This window comes from Felis catus, chromosome F1, assembly GCF_018350175.1.
Source record: "Felis catus isolate Fca126 chromosome F1, F.catus_Fca126_mat1.0, whole genome shotgun sequence".
In the NCBI taxonomy this organism is placed as follows: domain Eukaryota; kingdom Metazoa; phylum Chordata; class Mammalia; order Carnivora; family Felidae; genus Felis; species Felis catus.
In genome coordinates, this window is record NC_058384.1 from 30,122,725 (window position 1) to 30,147,384 (window position 24,660).

At 44.4% G+C, this 24,660-nt stretch overlaps 1 protein-coding gene and 1 long non-coding RNA gene across 12 annotated transcripts in view; both read right to left on the reverse strand.

The window, feature by feature from the left end:
* Positions 1–24,660, reverse strand: part of RPS6KC1 (ribosomal protein S6 kinase C1) — a 347,664-nt gene that overhangs the window by 95,509 nt on the left and 227,495 nt on the right. For 2 of the 11 annotated variants that reach the window (XM_045048948.1, XM_045048949.1), the window contains exon 11: positions 24,178–24,503. The exons of 2 other annotated variants lie outside the window; for them this stretch is intronic. In XM_045048948.1, the coding sequence (XP_044904883.1) occupies positions 24,245–24,503 (259 nt within the window). In that variant the 3' untranslated portion in view covers positions 24,178–24,244. Of the gene's footprint in view, positions 1–24,177; positions 24,504–24,660 lie in introns of those variants that run through there. 7 more of the 11 variants (XM_023247762.2, XM_023247761.2, XM_023247764.2 and 4 more) reach the window with 6 other exon arrangements.
* On the reverse strand, positions 3,851–9,906 carry LOC123382817. Its single transcript, XR_006591828.1, has 2 exons — positions 5,684–9,906; positions 3,851–4,397 (listed from the first exon to the last, which is right to left on the reverse strand). It is a non-coding gene; the product is annotated as an uncharacterized LOC123382817 (long non-coding RNA).

Genomic DNA, 24,660 nt, shown 5'->3' on the forward strand with positions numbered 1-24,660 from the left:
TCCTTCAGGTTCTTTAAAGTTAAAGCAATGGTGAAAGGAGCCAGGGCGGACACAATCTCCACCAAGTTCCCACCTCTCCGGGGCCCCCACAGGAGGCCCTCGGACAAGCTGGTGGGGAGTCGGCGGCGGGAGGTTTTCGGCACAAAGCGACCTCCCTCTTGAACCCTTCTCACTTCAGGTTTCTTTGAGAGGGTGCCAAGGTTTCACTTGCTGGCGCAGAGATCGGCTCCTTCCCTCAGACACGGTGTGAAAGGCAAGGCAGGAGGAGCTTTTGTGGCCTGTTTGACTGGGAGGGGCTGGTGGGGGGGTTCCAACGGTGAGACCCCAGTAGAGGAAGGACCTCAGACAGCTGTCTGCCAAGGCACAGAAGAATGTCTTTCTTACTTTATGAGAAAGAAAACAAACAAACAAACAAAAAGATCTAAGGAAAGGGGAAAGAAAGGTAACCATGGAGCTTTTTCCAAGGAGCCTAAGACAGCTATCTCCGCCAGCCGGAGAGTGGGAAAGCCCAGCTTTGTTCTGATGAAGGGATATGAGGCTTATTTGGACCAGAAAAAAATCATCCACTGAATAATCAGATGCCTCTGGACTGGCTACAGAAGGCTCTATCTGGTGGTGTCCATTCTGCCTGCTGGCTTCCTGCAGAGATGAGAGCCTCCCCCAAGGAGACTGCCATTCTCCAAAAGTCGAGTTCTTGGCATGGAGCTGGGGTCCTCGCGATAAGGGATTAGATGGTCTGGGGCCTGCTCTGGCCTTCTCTCTGCCAACTCCATGTGGAATTAAAATGCCCGGAGCTGAGCTGCTCACTCAGGACCTGCCCCCCGCTCCTCTCCCCGTAAATCTGTGACCCCATGGGTCCCCTGAAGTTGGAAATGAGATCAAGGCCGTTGGGAAATGTCTCGCTGAGCTTCCTGGGAGAAAGGAATCATTCCAACTGTAAGACAGAGAAAGAAAAACAAGCCCCAAGATGAATTTAATTTCCATTTATATCAGTCATGGCAAGTTCTAGAAAAAGAAGAACTTGTTTCGTTTTATTTTTTTTTTAATGGCCCACGTGATACTCTAAACCAGCAGACAAGGACTTCTCCTTCACTTCCCTGCTACAACTCACACCCAGCCTTGAATAGGGCTCAGCGGTGGGAGATGCAACTCTTAGTAACTGGAACCTTGGTCTACATAAGAATTTTTAAAGGGCACGATCCAACCAGAGGAGGAAACTCCTTTCCCCATGACCCTCTCGGCTTATTCAGCTCCTGGAAAAGAAAGCGGTTAGCCCATGTAATTAATAGAGATGAACCCGGCACTCCACTCAGCATTTCAGCTATTGTGAGGGTTCTTTGCAGTGTCTCGAATTTCCAGAGTCTAACGTCTGCAGTGTCAACCCGAGGAGGAGCCTTCTGACCCTCCTTTGTCTAGAACGTCCTTATTTTCTCATCTCCCCTTCTCTGCTCTCCTCTTCCTCCTCCCCACTTTCCTCACATCACCCAGACCTCCAGCCTTCATGCTCCCACACAGAGGCTGGCACAGAACCACAAAGATGGCGCACTCCCAGCTCATAGTAAGCGGACACAACATGAACCGTGAACTCAAAAGAAGAAATGTCTTTTCGTTCCAAGAAGCCACTACCTGGCTTACCCATCAATTAAGCAGAAAGGGGAAAAATATCTTTATAACCAAAGGAGACCAGTGGCCCACATTTTGGCCTCTAGCAAAATTTGCCACAGTATCACGACTCCGTAAATAACTTGGGGAACCTCTTGGAGTTGACGGTTAATGTGACTTGATCTCTAGGCGACGTTTGTTTCCAGAAATAGTTGTTTTAAACAACACATAGGTATTGCATGTCTGCTGAAGGCCAGACCTGGGTACAGACATTGAGGATAGGAGACTAAAATGCAAACAAAACCTATCCTCTAATAGGACAACGGAGAGTATACATGTAAATAAAATTAAATAAATAAGTAAATAGTGTTTATAACAATAAACTTCAGATAGTACTAAAAGCTACAAAGGACATAAAAACATGGTAACAAGGTAGAGATGGCAGTGGATGGGTGACCACTAACTGACCTTAGGAGGGCAGAGCTGGCCCCTTTGAGGATGTGGGATGGACGCTGAGACCTGAATGATGGGGCAACCCAGGCTCGGAAAGATCTGGCGAAACAGACTGTCAGGCGAGGGAACACTGATTGGCCAGAGCAAAGGGAGGTTGAGAGAAGAAGCGACAGAACACAGCTGGATAAACCAAGTGAACCCATTACTTTTTCAACAATACCAGAACAGTCCCCTCTCTCTCTCTCTCTCATGCTTCCCCCCCCCCCCAAATAAAAATCTATCATAATTCTTTCTCTCCCAATCTCTTCCCTGCCAGGGCCTCTTGTCTTCTATCAACCCGTTCCTCCAAACAACCGCCCCCCCCCAACCACAGGCCCACTCCCACATACACACACATAGACACACGGAGAGGGACAACTACGAGCAATGCAGGGACCTCAGAGAGAAAGTGAAGTGACTTCTTCAAGACCTTAAGACCACCCGCAAGTCGGGCACATGACCAAAAACCTGAGTAGAATGCCTGAGGCAGAGGCACCGTGGCTGGAGACACATGCCAGAGTGTCCGAGGAAAGGGAGGAAGCATTTGCAAGGCTCTTCAGCATGGTTTTGTTTCCTCTTCCTTGGTTCTATGTGAACAGCCCTGGTTCATAGTGTGTGTGGTTTTTTTTTTTTTTTTCTTTAAACAGATTGTTAGTCCGAGGCCAGAAAGATATCCCGGTGGTTTGAAAACACACTGACTTATTTATTTTTTTTTTCTCTCTTTGCCCCATTGAAGCAACTCTTCCCTCCTCCTCTGTTCAGGCTGGACTCACGTCCCTGCACCACAGGCTCGTGCAAACTTCCCACCCATGCCCTGCATTTCATGGGAAGGAGCATTCAGGAGGTGGACAGCAAGGGTTTTATTCTACTTGACCATCTCCTAAGGAAAAAAAAAAAGAAAGAAAGAAAGAAAAGGAAAGAAAAGAAAAGAAAAGAAAAGAAAAAAGAAAGAGAAAGATGAAGAACAGAAGTTGAGAGAGGCCAGACTAAATGGATATGATCTGAATGCATATTTGTGTTACAACTAATACAACCAGCATCAGAGAGGGGCCAAGATCAAATAAATGGTAAAACCTGACAAAGAGAAGAATAGATGGTATGTGGAGCCATCTGTTTTGGAGGACACCCAAATCTGTCTGAATCTGTGAGGCCAAACTACCAGCTATTCTAAGACGCCCCATTCCAAGAGTGGCCTAATGCGCATCTACACAATCAGTCTCTCTCTCCGTCACTTTGGCTGCAACTTTTTTGTGCAATTAAGTAATTTATTCCTTTCTTCAGCCTCCTGATTCTAATGAATCCGAGCCACAAACAAGCCTCAGTTGCTCCTATTCAAGGAGTCTGATTGCATCTGGCAGTGATTGCTGAAAATCCTGAAGAGGAAACAGGGAAGGGAAGCATATTGTTTGGGGGGGTAATAGGTGAAGACCTGCCTCTCTTGACCTATAATACATTAGTGTCAGTGAACATTTGGCAGCCTTCAGATGATTAGCAATGAAGATGAATCAAGCAAAAAAGAGGTAGAAATCTGCCTCATCTGAATCACCAGAACTGCATACATTTGCATGCTGATTAGCTGTTCTTTTGTCTGTGTTCCTAATTATTATGACACATTATGTCTTCATCATGCAAGATTCTGATCTGTCTTGTTCAAAATGCATGTAGAAAAAAGTGCAGTTTATTGATTCAACATGTAACTTTTATTTTTATGTTTGCTTTAATTAAATACATATTTGATTGCCTTTGACTGCTGTCCTTTTTTTTTTTTTTTTGCTCTTATTTATTTCGTCTTGTTGACAAACACACAGGTAACCTTCCTTTATCATTCTCAGATCATTTGGTGCTCGCAGTCTTCCCCCTCTGCCTTCCTCTCTCTCTCTCTCTCTCTCTCTCTCTCTCTCTCTCTCTCTCAGGTGCTCACTTTCATTTTCTTGAAGAGGCAAAAACAAAGGAGGGAAAGAAAACAAAACGGCATCCCCAGTAACACAGCAGAACTCGGGGGGGGGGGGCGGGTAGGGGGGTGCGCACAGGCGATGCCCAGAGCAGGGGGGAAAATGGCTTCAACCTTAAGAAGAGCAAACAAACGTTTGTGACTCTGGAGACGGGCTTTCCAGAGGACCACAGGCAGCAGAAGGGGGTTAAAAATAACATGATCCTGCGAGAGACAGAAAGAGACCCTCTGGCATTCCCATTGTCTTCCCACATTATTGATCACCAGGATTTGTGAACAGGACGTGAAAACGCCCGCCTCCCAGGTCAAGCCTCCGTTTTTCCCATATGGCCCGATGATTCCGCTGGAGTGTCTGCAAAAGAAGGGGAGACTGCTTTCCCGATGGGCTCTGCTTAGGCCCAAGTACCCCCCGCCTCTTTCTCGGAAGTCCAAGTGGTGCAGGATACTTGGCATCTAACTGGGCCAGACCCCAGAGATTCCTCCAGCCCCAAAGCAGCCAGGAAACCAACATTCCCAGGAGCAAGGGGGAGAATCAGGAACTGGACAAGGAATTCTGGGATGAAGGCCTCTAGCTCCCCCACAGACAAAGATGCAAAATGTACCAGCATGTACCTCCAGGCCTGCTGGGGCTACTCCCTCCACATGACTGGGGATTCTTTCAGTAGGGGTGGTGGGGAGAGGTGTGGGCAGAAAGAGAAAGGAAAAGATATTAGCTTCCTGCTGGTTTCAGCCACCCCAAGCCCTGATGTCCTTATCACCCTCCACCCAGGGATATGCTAAACAGCTGTAGTTAGCACCAAGCTATTTGGCGAATCCAATCAAGACACTTAGAAAGCAAAAGAGCATCACAGAGGAAGAGCCGGATGCAGGAGTAATTGAGTGCGCTGAGGGTCCATGGATGCTCAGAAAGAAAGCAGGGCCCAACCAAATGCAAATGGCTCCTCACTGAAGAGGCATAATGCCCATTGCTCTTCGCTGCTAATGGGCATGATTGGCTGAAAATGTAATCAACAGCTCTGCCCCCAACATCTATCCCTACAGTGAGGGATGATGGAAATCCATATTCATGAGAAAGCAAACCGGCAATGTTTACTGGGTGCAGAAAGGGGGCAGGGCTGGCCTGGGTCAGACAGAGTTCCTTGGGAGCCATAATGAGGCTGGGAGCAGGGAAACCAGTGCTGTTAGGACCCCCGCCCCAGCCCTCTCTCACAGGCCCTAATACGTACACATGGCTGCTGAACCTGGGACTAAAGAGAACACTCAACGTGGCAAATCCATAATTTACCTAAGCAGAATCTGCCCAGTGACAATGGCCTCCGGATGTCTCTGTGAGTGCTGCCATCTCACAGCATCTGGTGTCAAAGCACCCATTCCCTCCCCTCCCGTGCCAGCCAACCCTGTAAGCACGGCACATCTATCCCATACGTAGGAACAGATATGGAGCAAATGGTAACAAAAAGCACAGACCTCTGGAGATCCACTTTGGAATCCCTCTATCATACACTGGGTTGCCTAAGCTAAAAATAAAGGCTATCAGGCATGGGACTGATGGAATGGTGTCTGTATTAGTCTGCCCAGGCTGCCATAACAAAACATTACAGACTAAGTGCGCTAAAAAACAGAAACTTATTTTCTCACCATTTTGGGGACTGAAAGTCCAAGACCAAGGTGCTGGCAGGTTTGGTTTCTCCAGAGGCCTCTCTTCTCAGCTTGAAGATGGCCGCCTCTTTCATGTGTCCTCACGTGGTCTTTCCTCACGTGTGGGCATCCCTGGTTGTCTCTGCATGTCCTAACCTCCATAAGAACACCAGTCAGATTGGATCAGGGCCCACTCCAATGTTTCATTTTTCCCTAGTTCGTGCTTTAAGGCCCCATCTCCAAAGACAGTCATATTCTAAGGTACTGGGGCTTGTCTTCAATATATGAATTTTGAAGGAACACCCTTCAGCCCAAAATGGTGTCTCCTCAAAATTCAAATCCACCAGAACCTCAGAATGTGATATCATTTGAAAATACAGCCTTTGCAGATATAATTAGTTAAGATGGGGGGTTGCTTGCTTAGAGGGGCCCTAATGCCAGTGACTGATGTTCTTATAAGAGACAAACATACAGACGGGTAGATACACAGAGAGAACGCTGTGGGAGGACAGAGGCAGAAACTGTGGTGATGGCAGTTGTGAACCAAGGAATACCAAGAATTGTTGGCCGACCGCAGGAGCTAAGAAGGGTGAGGAAGCCTTTCTCCCTAGAGCCTTCAGAGGGAGCATGGCCCTGCTGACACCTTGATTTCAGGCTTCAGCCTCCAGAACTATAAGAGAATAAGCTTCTGTTGTTTAAGCCACCTAGTTTGCGGTCATTTGTTGTAAAAGCCATGGGAAACTAACAAAATCACGACGACTGAACCCCACAGAATATCGCAAAATCTCCATGTCGAATTAGACTATCACTTGGGCCAACCACTTGCTCACCACAAGATGGCCACAGATGCCCCAGTGCAAACTGGTCTTCATTTCTCTTCCCTCCTTGGCCTCCCCAAATTCCCTCTGGTAAAGGAGCCAGTAGCAGGACAAGGTTCAAGAGTAGCTACAATGGGCACTTGGGTGGCTCAGTCAGTTAAACGTCTGATTCTTGATCTCAGCTCAGGTCATGATCTTGTGGTTTGTGGGATTGAGCCCCCGTCAGGCTCTGTGCTGACAGTGTGGGGCCTGCTTGGGATTCTCTCTCTCTCTCTCTCTCTCTCTCTCTCTCTCTCTCTCAGCCCCTCCTTATTTCTCTCTCAAAATAAATAAATATTAAAAAAATAAAGAATATCCACAAGCAAGACACCAGGTCCTGGTCATCTGATCACCAGCCATCTGAAGTCAGAGCCCAAAGAAATACAAGGAGAGAGTCACGTTCAATGAAGTCAGAAATCCAAACTATAAACAACCCAAACAATCTTCTGTCTCTAGGCTGAGGTGTGCCAATCCACAATGACTCTCATGAAATGAGAAAAATAAAGCATTGAGGTTTTATAAAGCTAAAAATGTTTTATGCAAGAGATTCCCCCTTTATTCTGAGATCACGTCCTTTTTATATCTTGGATGCTTAAATGTCCTACCTATTATAAAATGATAGCAATAGGGATGGTAAGAATTTTTCTAATATTCATTCTTAGCAAAATTAAAAGCTGGCAATTCTCTTGACAGGGTCCCCATTGAAAACTAAAAATCCATGACCTGTTGTTACTTCTTCCAAGAAGCCTCTCCACATTCTTCACTCCCTTGGTATTGATGCATGAATCTTGCATTTTTCATTTCTCATTCACATTTGGCTCTAAAATTGTTCTCTGATTTCTTTCCAAAGAGATTGCAAATAGGTCCCTATCTCCCAGAGATAAGGATCATGACTCTTACATTTTCTATTTCTACTTTTACATAGCACAGACCAGCACCCTCAACAGATGCCTAGGAAATGCTGAATGAATCAATAAAAGAATATATAGTTGGTAAAAACCACTCAAGAAGTTATCAATGGGCCCAGGACAAAGCAAGAATTTATAAAGGTATAATAGGAGATTTGATAGCTTCTGAAGTTCCTTCCCACCACAACTGTCTATGGTTCCTTAGTTTCAGGGGGATGAGAAATAGGCCCAAGTCAACTGAAATGACAATGAAAAAGGGGATACCTATGCCACAGACCCACAGAATTCTGGAAGCTTCCATGCTGAAACTGGCCCAAGATATGAGGCAGCTTGATATATATAGCCAGGATCCAACTGCTTCTCACTACCTTTGCCCAAACCACCTTCATCCTTCCCCTACACAAAAGCACTAACCCCTACAGTAGTCAGAATAATGGCCTTCTGAAGATGAACACACCCTAATCCCCCCAAATTGTGAAGACCTTACATGGCAAAAAGGACATTACAAATGTGATCAATTTAAGGATCTTGAGACAGAGAGATAATCCTGGATTATACAGATGAGGCCAACTTAATCACATGGGTCCTTATATGGGAAAGAGGAGGGTTGGAGTCAAAGAAGGAAATGGGGCAATGAAAACAGATGTCAGAGAAAGAGAGATGACAATGCTATCCTGCTGGTTTCAAGACAGGGAAAGAAGCCAAGAGTCCAGAAGTGCAGGCAGTCTTTAGCAGCTGCAAAAGTCAAGGAAATGGACTTTGCTGTACAACCTCCAGAAGGAACACAGTCTTGCTTACACCTTGATGTTAGGACTCTGGCCTCCTGACCAGTAAAATAATAAATTTGTGTTGTTCTAAGCCACTAAATTTGTGGTAATTTGTTACAGCAGCAATAAGAAACTAATACATCTCCTTACTGGTCTCCCTGCTTCTGCCCTTGTCCTTCTATGGTCTATTTCTGAACATGAGAGCCAGAGAGAGCCTCTTAAAATCCAAATCAGATCTCATCTCCCTCTGCTCAATATCTTTCTACCATACCCTATGTCACAGTAAACTACAAAGTTCCCAGAACCTCCCACAAGGCCCTACCCAACCAGCAGTTATAACTTCTGAGACTTCCTCTTTTCCAGCTCCTCCCACTCACTTCACTCTGGACTTGCTGGCCTCCTTGGGGTTCTTGGCTCCCTCCTGTCTCAGGGCCTTTGTATTTGCTATGCCCTCTGTCTAGAAGGCTCCTTCCCCAGGCATCTAGGAGCTAACTCTGACCTCCTTCGTATCTCTCTCTGCTCAAAGAGCACTTTCTCAGAGAGGCCTTCCTGAGGGCTCTGTTTAAAGCTGACACCTCCAAACTGAAACCCCCTTCCACTTTCAGTCTCCTCTCCCTACCTGGTATTCTCTATAGCACTCAAACTATCTAGCACACTATATATTCTACTGATCAGCTTGTTTATTTCCTGTCTCCGGTAGAACATGTCCTGTCTTCACTAGGACCAGGAATTTTGTCTGTTTCATCTGCAGTGCCAAAACCGTGCCTGGCACATAGTAGGTGCTCAATAAATATCTGCTAAACAGATGATCGCTCCCTGTAGGAACCTATGAGACAATGTCACCAGTGCTGATAAAACAATCATACTAGTCACAGCCAAGTTACTGGGTACCAGGCACTGAGGCAAGCACTTCACTCAGATCGCATGAACTCAGATCGCAGAGGCTCTTCCCAGCAGGGCCCTCAAGGGACAAATTCCTCAAGGGACAAAATTCATAATGTAGGGTGGAAATTGCTGATTTCTGATTACAGTGCCCAGTGGCTCAGGGCAAAAACAGGAAACTGTTTACTCAGCAAAACTGACATCACCACAAAAACTTTGATAAAATGGAATTTGAGCCCATAGCCCTCCACCTCTGAAAGTTCCTGACCCATAGTAAGTATGCAGTCAGAATCTGCTAATTAGTGTTTTTTTTTTTTTTACAAAAAAAAAAAAATCTAATATCACCTGCCAATATGGAGGGAGATGATACAAGTCAGAAATATGGAAAAATTCATAGAAATACAGGACTTCTGCTCAATAACCCAGCTTTATCGAAGGCCTTCAAGTCCTACCCATCTCCTTATGATAGAGTCCCCAATGTCACAGGTTAATTAGCTCTAGTATTGTGACTTATAATAAGAAATATATATTTGGTCTTTGGCCCCATTTCTAGCACTGAGCCTTTCCTAAGACAGAAGATAAACATGTGTCTTGTTACGTTAGTGAGGTGACATTTAGAAAGTACCTAAGGATGGGGGCTGGTTTGCAGGAGACCCAGCCACATGACCAGAGGGTTGGAAATTTCAGTCCTATCCCCAACCTCCAGGGAGGAGAAGGGGCTGGGGGTTGAATCAATCACCAAAGGCCAGTGATTTAATCAACCATGCCTATGTAATGAAGCTTCCATAAAATCTCAAAGGGACATGGGCGCCTGCGTGGCTCAGTCGGTTAAGCACCTGACTCTTGATTTCAGCTCAGGTCATGATCTCACAGTTCATGGGTTCCAGTCCTGCATCAGGACCTGTACTGACAATGCAGAGCCTCTTGGGATCCTTTCTCTCTCCCTCTCTCTGCCCCTCCCCTGCTTGCTCCCTCTCAAAATAAATAATAAAATTGACTTTTTAAAAAAAGAATCCATATTTAAAAAAAAAAAAAACTCAAAGGGACAGGGTTTGGAGAGCTCCCAGGTTGGTGAACACGTGATTGGTGATCTGGGGAGAGTGGGATGCCAGGACGGCATGGAAGTTCTACACTCTTCCCAAATACGTTGCCCCATGCATGTCTTCCATCCGGATGTTACTTTGTGTCCTTTGTCATATCCCTTTATAATAAACTGATAAATGTAAGCGCATATCTCCCTGAGTTCCGTGAGCCACTCTGGCGAATTAATCAAGTCCAGAGGGGAAGGAGGTCATGGGAGCCTCTGATTTACGGTGGGTCGGTCAGAAGCACAAGTGAGAAGCTGGGCTTGCACCTGGCATCTAAAGTCTTGCGGGACTGAGCCCTTAGCCGGTGGAATCCAACGCTGTCTCCTTGTAGATTGTGCCAGAATTGCGTTTATTTGTAGGACGCCACGCTGGTGTCCAAGGACTGCTCGGCAGGGTGGGGAAACAGCCCCCACGCACACACTGGAGTTGGCGACCAGAACCCTTTTTAGTAAGTAAGAGTGCAAATGAGAAGCAGAGCAGGGAAAGGGGGCCAGGATGAGACAGGAAGGCGGCACCAATAAGGAGGTCTGGAAGATCTCCTCTCCTCCAAGATTCACAGATGGGGAGGAGTCAAGTGAGAGAGTCTTGTCAGGTGGGACAGGGATGCCGGGAGGAGTCGCTGCTTTCTGATTCTCCCCAGGGGTCTCATCTGGGAAAACGTTTTCTGAAGCAACACAAACTGGCCCGTGACTAACTCCACTCACCGACCTGACTATCCCCGAGGGGGGAGAAAAGGGAATCCCCTCTTTGAGGCCACATGACAGGTGGGAATCTTCTTCTATTTGCCATTGTAATCTCAGGAGTCACTCAAGTCAATAAACAAACAAGTGAAAAGATTCAGCGAGGTGTAAAAATAGATTTGCACAGGGCAGACAACTGCGCATTCCATTTATTTACCTCTTCTAACAAACCGATACCTGGGGTGACATTTATTAATAAACGGCATTACCAGGTGCCTGATATGTGGCTCACAGAAATTAATTACCCAGCCCATGGTAAAGCCATAACAAGCCTGCAGTGCTGTAACATTTGTGCTAATTGGAAATGAGATAAGTACTGTGGGTGCAATTTGCATTCAATGCAGTGTATTAATTATCTTCAGTTCTCTTCATGATAAATATACCTGACTGAACCGCTCTCCTAATTTACCGGGTAATAGAGTCGTAAGTGGGCTCCCTTAGGTAACCAAGGGAAGGCACTGAGTTGTGGGCAAGATGGATACCCTCTGCTTCTCTGAGTACTTGAGCAAGATTAGCTCGTACGCCGTAAGCGGCCTTGCATCATTCCTAGGAACATGAAGTCAACTTGTTAGACTCACCCAGACTCCCAGCCTCAGGCCCTAATCCTTCCCTCTTCCACTAGAGAGGCCGACTGTTCAGAAGCTCAGAGAGTGATAGAAAACATGACGTTAGAAGGGATATATTGTAATCCATCTGACAACTCTCCTGCACACGGAATATTATTAACTCTGCAAGGAAGGGCCTTTTGCTATTCACTGCTCCCATACGAATTCAAAATTGTTTGCATTTGGTTCTGAGTGGGTATGCATTGAAATGTGTGGTCAGGAAAACACAGCCTTAAAGATGTGGGGCAGTGCCACAGATCAGTGCTTGGGGATGATGGCTTGGAGAAAGGGCTCAAATGACAAACAAACCCAAACTGGGATGTACGGCCGTCCCTTAGTACCAACCAACAAGGAAGGCCTGCCTTTCAAGAGGGAAGGAGGAGAAAGACACATCCGGTTATCATGAACTGAAGCTCCCAACTGTCCGTGGCCGGCACATCTGCAAAGCTTCGGCCTCCCTTTGAACTCGGCAACGTGTGCCTCTGGCCTCCGTGTGTTGAGCTGCATGTAATGAGGGACAGGTGACAGTTGATAATAACAATAACACTTTTTGCAAATTGAGAGCTTACCGTGGGTCGGGCACCAAGCTCAGAACTTAGCATATAACATTTAAATTTGTGCTCTTTAGAAGCTCTCCTAATCCGTCCCCTCCTACCTCCTACTCCCCACCACACACACAGTAACCCTCCATGAGAGCCCCTGCTTGCTTCCTGTAGGGCACTGTCCCAAACTTTAATCAGCTTGGTCACGTGTTTACCCGCCTCCTCCCTGATTAGCGTACAGGCTCCTGAGGATAAATCCCCAGCCTGTCTTCTTCACCCCTATTTTGTGACCAGCACAGTGATCACTCAGTAAATACCTGTGAATGAATGCAAACTTGTCATAATATTGCCCTAACCTAAGCAGACCAAAACTCAATTATGACCCAGTCCAAGCGGTGCATAACACATGTTCTCAAATTAATAAATTTATAAGGGTGTCCCAGCCCCATCCACAGCACTCAAAGAGGCCAGGAATCCTGTGTGGGAAGGGCCAGTAGCATCCAGAATGCCCACCGTGAAATCAACTTGCTGCCAGGAAGGCTCCAACCTCATTCTAAGTTTTCTCATAGTCCATGGGAAGAGGAAGACACAGCTGTAAATATCCATGATGTGAAACAAACCATCAGCCCAAGGGAAGCAATGGCTATTTCTGATACTCACGTTGGAAAGAAATTTCTTTTGAGGACAGAGAAGATGCTGCTCACTGTCCCATCACACTCTGGTAGTCAGAAAACTGCAGCTGAATTAGATAATAGCACCCTTCAGGCCAACATGGTCCATAAGGGTGCGGGCATGGCAACAAGAGCCCGGCTGGACTTCAGCCCCCGCTCAGCCCTCCTCAGGCAGGAACTCCTGTACAGGTTACAACGTGCAGAATGCCTGCTGAGGAGATGCCCGTGATGGTCTCCTTCTAAAACTCCTCAGTGCAATCTGGCATGTTAATTACACATAAACAAACAAACAAACAAGGGGAAAACATATAATCTGATAAAACCATCCCTATAGAGGCCTTTGGAATGTGATCCTGGTCTCCCCAGCTGTCAATCCCCTGGTAGATGTTATCATATTTAGGGCAACTCTGCTAGGTTATGCCTTAGTAGGACCAATGACAGTGATTGCTAGGTTTCTCCTAAGAGAGGAGTGGCGGATTTTGATATTAGCTAAATGAGCGTACTCTCCATTCTGGTTAAAAAGAACTGAACTCTTACAATCCCAATCAAAATAACACCAGCATTTTTCACAGAGCTAGAACAAACAATTCTAAAATTTGCATGGAATGAGAAAAGACCCTGAATAGCCAAGGTAATGCTGAAAAAGAAAACCAAAGCTGGAGGCATCACAATTCTGGATTTCAAGATGTATTACAAAGCTGTGATCATCAAGACAGTATAATAGTGGCACAATGGAACAGAATAGAAAACCCAGAAGTGGCCCCACAAACGTATGGCCAACTAATCTTTGACAAAGCAGGAAAGAATATCCAATGGAATAAAGACAGTCTCTTCAGCAAGTGGTGCTGGGAAAACTGGACAGCAACATGCAGAAGAATGAACCTGGACGACTTTCTTACAACATAAAAACAAACAAACAAAAAAACTTAAAATGGATAAAAGACATAAATGTGAGACAGGAAACCATCAAAATCCTAGAGGAGAAAACAGGCAACAACCTCTTTGACATTGGCTGCAGCAACTTCTTACTTGACATGTCTCCAGAGGCAAAGGAAACAAAAGCAAAAGGGAACTATTGAAACCTCATCAAGATAAAAAGCATACACACAGTGAAGGAAACAATCAGCAAAACTAAAAGGCAACAGACAGAATGGGAGAAGATATTTGTAAATGGCATATCAGATAAAGGGTTAGTATCCAAAATCTATAAAGAACTTATCAAACTCAGCACCCAAAAACAAATAATCCAGTGAAGAAATAGGAAAGACATGAATAAACACTTTTCCAAAGAAGACATCCACATCCAGATGACTAACAGACACATGAAAAGATACTCAACATCACTCATCATCAGGGAAATACAAATCAAAACCACACCTGTCAGAATGGCTAAAATTAACAACTCAGGAAACAACAGATGTTGGTGAAGATGCAGAGAAAGGGGAACCCTTCTGCACTGCTGGTGGGAAGGCAACCTGGTTCAGCCATTCTGGAAAACAGCATGGAGATTCCTCAAAAAATTAAAAATAGAAATACTCTACTGCCCAGCAATTCCACTGCTAGGTATTTATCCAAAGGATACAAAAATGCTGATTCAAAGGGGGCACATGCATCCCAACGTTCATAGCAGTGCTATTGACAATAGCCAAGTATGGGAAGAGTACTTCCATACTTCCAAGTATGGGAAGAGTCCAAATGTCCATCAACTGACGAATGGATAAAGAAGATGTGGTGTGTGTGTGTGTATATATACATATATATATATATGTGTGTGTGTGTGTGTGTGTGTGTGTGTGTGTATACACAATGGAATATCACTTGGCGATCAGAAAGAATGAAATCTTGCCATTTGCGACAACATGGATGGAACTAGAGTGTATTATGCTAAGTGAAATAAGTCAGTCAGAGAAAGACAAATATATAATTTCACTCATAAGTGGAATTTAAGATGCAAAACAGATGAACATAAGGGAAGGGAAGCAAAAATAATATAAAAACAGAGAGGGAGACAAACCAGAAGAGACTCTTAAATACAGAGAACAAACTGAAGGATTCTGGTGAGGTGTTGGGTGGGAGGAAGGGCCAGATGGGTGACGAGCATTAAGGAGGGCACTTGTTGGGATGAGCACTGGGTGTCATAGGTAAGAAATGAATCGCTAAATCCTACTCCTGAAATCATTATTACACTATATGTTAACTAGCTTTGATTAAAAAAAAGAACTAAACTCTTATAGGCCACTTCTTTCCTGTTAACCGACTAAATGTTTGTGTCACCCCAAATTCATATTTTGAAGCCCCAACCCCCCCCATGTGACTGTATTTGGAGGAAGAGTCATCATGAAGGCAATTAAGGTTAAATGTAGCCATAAGGGCAGGGTCATGATATGACAGGATTCGTGTCCTTATTAGAAGACACAGCATCTCTCTCCACCATGTGAGCACACAGTGAAGATGGAGGTCAGTCTACAAACCAATAAAGAGGCCTCAGAATAAAACCTACCTTGCCAACACCTTGAACTTGGACTGCCAGCCTCTAGAAATGTGAGAAATAAATGTCTGTCATTTAAGCCACTCAGTCTGTGGTATTTTGTCATGGTGTCCCAAGTTAAGACACTACCCTTAACATGAAGGATATTTAGCTGCCCTGGGAATTGGGCAAATACAAAAGAAGAGTGCACAATAGGATGGGGAAGACTAGGGCTAGAGAGAGAAGACAAGAAATCAGTCACAGAACGCTTTCTTCACAGAGTTATGCCCATTATTTAAATGTATACGTATCGTTACTCACATCGCAATATAATATATTCTCAACAGCGTCACCAGATTGGTGCTCTGGAAACAATCAGATCTTATCACTCCTCTCAAAAGCTCAAAACTTGCCAATGGCTCCATCTCCCGCAGGATAAACTCCCCAGTGCACACCGGGTCCTACAAGGCCCCCCTGAGCTGACTTAGGGGTCCCCTCTGATCTCACCCCCCAGTATCCTCCCCTTGGAAGGGGAGTTAGCCATGCTAACTTCCTGCAGCTTCTCAGACAGACATTGCCATGCACAAATCTAGCCCACGGCCTTTGCATTTGCTGCTTCTTATTCCCTAAGGCTCTTTCCTCACTTCCTTTCTGTCTACTCCAATATGACATGATTGGTGAGGCCTTCCCTAATCATTGTATCAAAAATAACAACTCCCAACCCCAACCCCCATCCCCCCACCAGCACCCCCCACACACACTGCATGCCTTACCTACCTTATCCTGCTTAATTTTCTCAGGAGTGATTCTTAGAATCACTATTATTAATTTGACATACCATTTGCTTATTAATTTGTTAATTGCCACTCTCTGCCTAAAACAAAAGCTAATCCTAGGCAGGCAGGAAATTGTTTATTCTCTCCTATATTCCAAGCAGTTTCAACGGTGCCTGGCATGGAATAGACTCTCAATAACTATTTCTTAAGTGAATGAAACACATAAATGATTATTATAAGGTAGCAGGTAATAATAACTAAACTTATTGAGTGATTAGCTAAGCTTTTTATAAGCATTCTATGTGCATATGCTGGGAACAGAGCTAAACACTTTACATACCGGGAAAAGCTGTTTAAACCATTATCTCATTTAGTCCTTACAATAACCATTTGGGGTAGGTGTCATTATTCCCATTTTACTTCCCCCGAGTAAGTCATCTGCACAACTTACAGGTATGCAAGGAATGCAGTTAGTCAGGATTTGAACACAGGTCTGCCTGATGCCAAAGCCCATGCTCTTAATGACTCTCCACATCTACTGATAGGATCCAGAAAGAGTAGAGAAATCAGATATCTGTAAATTAAATCTCAGCTGAAATGCAGCAGGAGTATTTACTATTCAAAGGGAACTTGCAGCGAATTCCAAGTTGTATATTTTTTATTAAAAAAATGTTTAATGTTTATTTATTTTTGAGACAGGGAGAGAAAGGGGGGAGGGGAAGAGAGAGAGACTGAGACAGAAACTGAAGCAGCCTCTGAGCTGTCAGCACAAAGCCCGATGCAGCATGGGGTTCAAACCCACAAACTGTGAGATCATTACCTGAGCCGAAGTCAGACACTCAACCGACTGAGCCACCCTCACACCCCCCAAGTTGTACATTTTAAAAAACAAATAATTCCTTTTATGAAATATCCCTCTAATGTGTCTATTTTTACAAACTATACCAGCTCTATCGTAAACCAGGGCAGACCCCTGATTCAAAAAAACATTTTTATTCAGCTTTGCAGTGTAACATGTGGCATTTTTGCCAAGAAAGTGACCTTCCTACTCAGGTGTTGCCCGTGCTAGTAGTGACAAGACTAGACTGGAATGGACTGGTGGCCCTCAAATCACATGAATGGACAGAGTGGGGAAGGAGTCACCCATCACAAGTTTGCCAAGGAGCCCACTGGGGATTAAACTTTTTGCAAAAAGATGCAGAAAGAACTCACAGGATGTTGAAAGGATCAAAAAGAGGATTTTTTGTTATTGTTAGAAAATTATCACCATTCTTTTCCTTTAAATATAAGCAGAAAATCAAGTTTTCCCCAGGCACCTCACCATTCTACACTTCATTTAAAATCATTGTGATTGAAAGCACAGAAGAGCATAAGGATGTACCGACTTCATTGATTCTCCTGGTTAAACTGCTGGGCTCAAATAGTAATTATGTACAGTGCATTTTTAAGATATGTATATGCTTGTCCCCATTTTCAAATGAGGAGACATGGCATTCAGGGGTCAGGTGAGTGGACGGAGCATGGGGAGGGCTTCAAGCCATTCCATCCAAATCTGGGCTGAATTCAAGTAGCACTCAGAATTGAGTCTTTTAAAAACTGCTCCTATTCTACAGGGCACATTTCATGCTATCCAAAAAAATTTTTTTTTGCTCAACTAAATGCCGTATCATTCTGCTTACCTCATTTGGGACAATTCATATGGCACAAGTATCATTCAATGGGCCTATATTCTCCCAAAGTATATTCCATTGCTGTTAACGGAGGCAACTTGGAGCAGAAAAAGTCCCTGTGGTCAAAAAAACTAGTGAAGATAAGTATGATTTAAGCGAGATACTTTATAGCAAGATTTCTCTGAGCCTTTAATATGCTAATCAGCATCTTAAGTCAGGGACATAGATACAGTGTTTCTCTAATGCGTTTGACAATAAGACCCTCATTTCAATAAGAACCTAAGGATTCCTGTTCCCTATTCAAGGTTTTAGGAAACACTGCTTAAGGGGGTACATCAAACACTCTAGGCTTCAAGAAGGTTACAATTTCCTTGAGGGAGTTAAGCTGTGTCCCCTAGAAAGATATGTTGAAGTCCTGGTCCCTGTTATCTGTGGATGTGACCCTATTTGGAAATAGGGCCTTTACAGATGAAATCAAGTTCAGATGCTGCCATTAGGGTGGGCTCTCATCCAATTTAACTAGTATCTTTATAAAAAGAATGCAGTGTGAAAATACAGAAGCACAAGGAGGAGATGCATGAAGACAGAGGCAGAGATGGGAGTTATGCTGCCATAAAACAAGGGATCCTGGAACCACCAGAAGCTGGAAGAGGCAAGGAAGGATCTTCTCCTAGAAGCTTCAGTGGGAGCATGGCCCTGCCAACTCCTTGACTTCAGACTGTCAACCTCCGCTCTGAAAACTATAGAACACTAGGAGGAGCCAAGATGGTGGAACAGCACGGAAGCTTTTCGTGTGTGTCTCGCATCCATGAAATACTGCCACACCAGCACTAAACCATCCTGCACACCTAGAAAACTGATTGGAGGATTAACACAACAATCTGCACAACCTGAACCACAGAACTCAGCAGGTACGTGGCGCAGAGTGGCGAACTGGGGGAGAGAGAAGCTGCGGAAGGAAGGGAGCCGTTTTTGCATGCGGAGAGAGAATGGAGACGGGGCAAGGGGTGGGGGGAGAATATGGGAAGAGCACCCCCCCCCCCGCCAAAAGTTGCTGGAGACAAAGTGGAAAGGTGGAAACAGCTGCAGGGACTGAACTAAAAAGGGAGAATGGAGAAAGTAGAGGGCTTAAATTCCATTAAGACTCTATAAACGAGGAGTGCAGAGTCTGAAACTCTGCAGCACAATACCTGATGGTGCTCTGCTGGGAAGGGTGAATCCCCAGGAGCAGAGTGAAGTCCAGGGTTCTTCAGACCACAGGGGAGAGGCGGTTCCCCCGCTGGGAGAACATCTGATAGAGGCTGTATAGCTCCCACCAAAGCAACGACCCCAGCAGACCCCAGAGAACAACCACATTCACTGGTGCTGGAACAAGGTCGTTGGGGGTGAAGCCTGGTGCCAGATGCGTGTTGTGATTTGCCATAATCCCTGAAATTCTGCTGCTACACGACTGCGTGAACTTTCTCTGGGGCGGGCTGGCACCCAGCTGCAGTCTCTGGATGACGGCAGCAGCACAGTCCTGCGAACGTTCCTGGGTGCAGCCGACATTCGACCGTTGCTCAGTGAGATTCTCCCGCAGAGGGGCAGAACAGGTCAAAGCCGCAGTCCTTCAGAAGTAAAAGTCGGGAAAAACAGCCGCATCTGAGACAAAACTCGGGAGGGAGGTGCTGCCTGGGGCTTGGTCACGGACAGTGTAAAAGTAGGGAGTGGACGGAAACCAAAGACAAAGGACGGGTGCGCGACTGCTGATCAGAGAGAACAGAGTTCTGATACTAGAGACTAGGTAGCTGGATGACGCCATTGTCACCGTTCCTGTGCATGCACACACATACACACACAAACGAGCGCCCCAACAATCCACCCCAGTAAGCTAATCGGCGCCATCTAGTGGAGAACGGAGTCATTACACTAAGCCCCGCCCAACTGGGCCAACCTCGGTCTTCAGGAACACAAGTCTCTCTGCCTGCTTACTTTATGGACTATAAAGCGCTTCATAGTTTGACTTCTAGGGGAAAATGAAGTAATTTCAATCAGATTTCAGTCTGTTCACTGGTCCATCTATTCAATTTTCTCCTCTTTTTTTTCTTTTTCTTTTTTTTCTATTTTTCATTTCTTTCCTTTTTCTTGAATACAGAAAGAGAAAAGTTATTTTTATTTTCAATTTTTATTAAAAATATTTTCCTTTAATTTTTTTCTACCATGTTTTTTACTTTTGTGTAATTTTTTTCAAATTCTACTTTACTTTAATCATTTCATTTTATTCTATTTCAGTGTATTCATTTTTTCAAATTTTCAAACGATTTCCTTTTTTTCTTTCCCCTTTTTTCTCTAATCTATGAAGCCCCTCTCAAGGGGCTTGTCTGGCCCCAGACCTAGGATCTAGCATCATTTATTTGATTTGTGTGCGTGTGTGTGTGTTGTTTTTAATTTTTTAATTTTATTTTTTTAATTTTAATTTTTTAATTCTTTTTACCTCATTAATTCCTTTTCTCCCTTCAAAATGACAAAAAAAAAGAATCCACCCCAAAAGAAAGAGCAGGAAGAAACAACAGCCAGGGACTTAATCAACACAGATACAAGCAAGATGTCTGAACCAGAATTTAGAATCACGATAATAAGAATACTGGCTGGAGTCAAAAATAGATTAGAATCCCTTTCTGTGGAGATAAAAGAAGTAAAATCTAGCCATGATGAAATTTAAAAAATGCTATAACTGAGCTGCAATCTCAAATGGATGCCACAGTGGCAAGGATGGGTGAGGCAGAGCAAAGAATTAGCAATATAGAGGACAAACCTATGGAGAAAAAAATGGAGCAGGAGAAAAAAAAAAGGGAGACTAAGGCAAAAGAGCATGATTTAAGAATTAGAGAAATCAGTGACTCATTAAAAAGGAACAACATCAGAATCACAGGGGGCCCAGAAGATGAAGAGAGAGAAAAGGGGTAGAAGGGCTATGTGAGCAAATCATAGCAGAAAACTTTCCCAGGTCCAGGAAGCACAGAGGCCTCCCATTAGATTCAACAAAAACCAACCATCAACAAGCATATCATAGTCAAATTTACAAAATACTCAGTCAAGAAAAGAATCATGAAATCAGTAAGGGAAAAAAAAAGTCCTTAACCTACAAGGGAAGACAGATCAGGTTTGCAGCAGACCTATGCACAAAAACTTGGCAGGCCAGAAAGGAGTGGCAAGATATATTCAATGTGCTGAATTGGAAAAATATGCAGCTGAGAATTCTTTTTCCAGCAAGGCTGTCATTTGAAATAGAAGGAGAGGTTAAAAGTTTCCCAGACAAACAAAAATTAATGGACTTTGTGACCACTAAACCAGCCCTGCAAGAAATTTTCAGCCCTCTCTGAGGGGAGAAAAGATGAAAATAAATAAATAAATAAAGACCAAAAGCAACCAAGACTAGAAAGGACAAGAGGACACCACCAGAAACTCCAACTCTACAGGCAAAATAATGGCAATAAATTCATATCTTTCAGTACTCACTCGAAACGTCAATGGACTAAATGCTGCAATCAAAAGACATAGGGTAACAGAATGGACAAGAAAACAAGATCCATCTATATGCTGTTTACGAGAGACCCACTTTAGAACTAAAGACACCTTCAGATTGAAAGTAAGGGGAGAACCATCTATCATGCTAATGGTCAACAAAAGAAAGCCAGAGTAGCCATACTTATATGAGACAATGAAAACCATAGAACACTTATGAAAGAAATTCAAGAGAACACAAAGAAATGGGGAAAAAAATTCCATACTTATGGATTGGAAGAACAAACATTGTTAAAATATCTATAGTACCCAAAGCCATCTACACATTTAATATGATCCCTACCAAAATACCACCAGCATTTTTCACAGAACTAAAATAAACAATCTTAAAACTTGTATGGAACTGCAAAAGACCTCAAATAGCCAAAGCAATCTTGAAAAAGAAAAGTAAAGGTGGAGGCATGATTCTGGATTTCAAGCTATATTACAAAGCTGTAGTCACCAAGACAGTGTGGTACTGGCACAGAAACAGACACATAGCTCAATGGAACAGAATAGAAAACCCAGTAATGGACCCACAAACATACGGCCAACTCATCTTCGACAAAGCAGGAAAGAATATCCAATGGAAAAAAGACAGTCTCTTCAACAAATGGTGTTGGGAAAACTGGACAGCAACATGCAGAAAAGATGTAACTGGACCACCTTCTTACACCATGCACACACACACAAGAAAAAACTCAAAATGGATGAAAGACCTCAATGTGAAACAGGAAACCATCAAAATCCTAGAGGAGAACACAGGCAGCAACCTCTTTGACCTCAACTGCAACAACTTCTTACTAGACACGTCACTGAAGGCAAGGGAAACAAACGCAAACATGAACTATTGGGACCTCATCAAGATAAAAAGTTTCTGCACAGCAAAGGAAACAATCAGCAAAACTAAAAGGTAGCTGACAGAATGGGAAAAGATATTGGCAAATGACACATCAGATAAGGGGTTAGTATCTAAAATCTATAAACAACTTAACAAACTCAGACTGTCAGCCTCCAGAATAAATGTCTATTGTTGTAGTCCACCCAGTTTATGTTACTTTGTTAAGGCAGTCCTAGGAAAGTAATACAGGCACGGGGATACCCGGCTACAAAATGGAGACTAAATACCAACACAACTAGAGGCAAGGATGGAAGCAGACAGTCAGGAGTATACAAAAGGGATTACAGACAACAAAGAAGCAGGGCTTCGGGGGTGCCTGGGTGGCACTGTGGGTTGAATGTCTGACTTCGGCTCAGGTCATGATCTCACAGCTTGTGGGTTTGAGCCCTGTGTTGGGCTCTCTGCTATTACCACAGAGCCTGCTTTAGATCCTCTGTCTCCCTCTCTGCATCTCCCTGGCTCTCTCTCTCTCTCTCCTTCTCTCTCTCTCAATAATAGAAAATAAACATTAAAAAAAAAAAGCAGGGCTTGAGAAGAGGAGAGCTCTCTGGTGGCTGGGGTGGTCAGAGATGGCTTCCAGGAGGAGGGGGGTAGTGGGGTGGAGTAAACACACAGATCTCCTGGATCACAGGGAAATTCACACACACTCGCATGCATGCACACACCACACACACACACACACACACACACACACACACACACACACACGCCCATCTGCCTTAAAGACATCATGTAAAACCCAATAATCTCTCGTAGACATCCCAACTGAGTTTTAGAAAATATATACAATTTCCATTTTCGTGAGCTTTGAATTTCTAGGTCAGCTTGCATGTCATGAAAAGAATAGCTAAATAAGAACACCTAAACAATTAATAATTCTAGATCAAACCAGTCATACAACCGTCTCATTTCAACGGGAAGACCCAGAATAGGAAAAATAGCTCTGAAACTTTAAAGTAAAAAATCTCCATCGAATAAAATAGCAGGGAAGGTTTGCATGGGGGAAGGGACAGGAATCATGAGAACCTTAACTTTTAGCATGAAATGCATCTGTTAAATAGACCTACTAATGGTGTTATTGTAGCTAAAAACAGCGACTTGAAAATGTTGTGCACATTATTACTGTCATTATCCACCAACTGTAAGAATGCTATGTTAAAACTAACTCAAAACACCTCGAGAAAGGTAATTGCTACTAATGGATCTGAAGTGTGCAAAATTGGACATCATTACCCTGTCCTCACATTGTGGGGCTGGGGAAGTTAGTAGGCTCACTCATCTTACTATCAGGACCGAGGTTCGCGGAGAGGGCCGGGCTCGCTTTCACTGTGCAGCCTGAGGGAAATTCCACACTGCGGAACTGGATGGGCAAGGGTTCACAGGGCAAAGCCCAGGGCAGTAGACCCCCCAAACTTTCCCAAGTGGTCAGGGGGAGGGGACTGTAGCTACAAGAGAATCTTCCTGCTCTGAAGCTCTTCTAGGTGCCAGTTTGTCAGACCAGTCGCCTCCAGAAGGAGCTAAGTATTGCTGACCCTGAGATTTAGGGGAGTAACCCAGAATCGAGGGTGGTAAAAGCCAACCGGGTCACCATAAGGCATCGACATCCGCTGAGAAGAGGGCCACCCGGTGGCCCCAGGGGATGTAGCTGTTCAGCTGGCCCGGGGGCTACCTCCTGGCCTCCCTGGGTGTGTAGAGTCACACTCGTCCCCGAGTTTGCCCTACTGTCCCCAACTGCAATGACTACTTTTACTCTATGCTGTGTTCCCCATCACCTCACCCCACGTGTCCCCCAAATATCTCTTCTCCGGTGCTGGTAATAATACTTTTTTTAAAAAAACCCACATTGTCCTTAAATGTTTCCCGAACTTTCAAAACTAATGCTCCCAAACAGCACATGTACCTTTACATGACAGAGCCCCTCTCCTGCCCCGATCCCCCAGCATACCTCCAACCCCACGCCCATCAGGAAAAAAAAATCCAAGAGAGTGGATTTCGACCAGCAATTTCAACCTCTTTTCTCACTACTGACAACCTCAGGGGAGTTTCCCTCCTTCCTTCTGGCCAAAACACGGGAATACAAATGAAGGGCCAAACGCCCAGAAACTGCATAAGTAATCTCTGACCAAGAGAGAGTTGCCTAAATTCTAAATTTGGGGGGGGGGGGAGTCCTTCATCCACATAAGAAATTTCTTCCCACCCCCAATGGCCTTGGCTGAGCAAGACTCCCAGTGCCCTCGCAAGCCTGTCATCTGGAAGCTGTGACTGTCTTTGCCCCCAGTCGAATCACTGAGACAGAATGAGAAGTGGGGCCTGGACGGCCTTTGGTTCTCCTCGGGAGGCTCCACCTTGATGAAGAACACAGGAGTGATGCTTGGGACACATAAATCACCGCAGGACAAAATCCTGTTGGGGAAAAGCAACGTGGCAAAACATTCGGACTTTTAAAACAGTTTCCTTACCGGACGCCCCAATATAGATCATTTAAATTATTCATTTTCTCATTCATGCTATTTATTTGTTTGTTCAAGAATTACTTCTTTAGGGGCACCTTGGTGGCTCA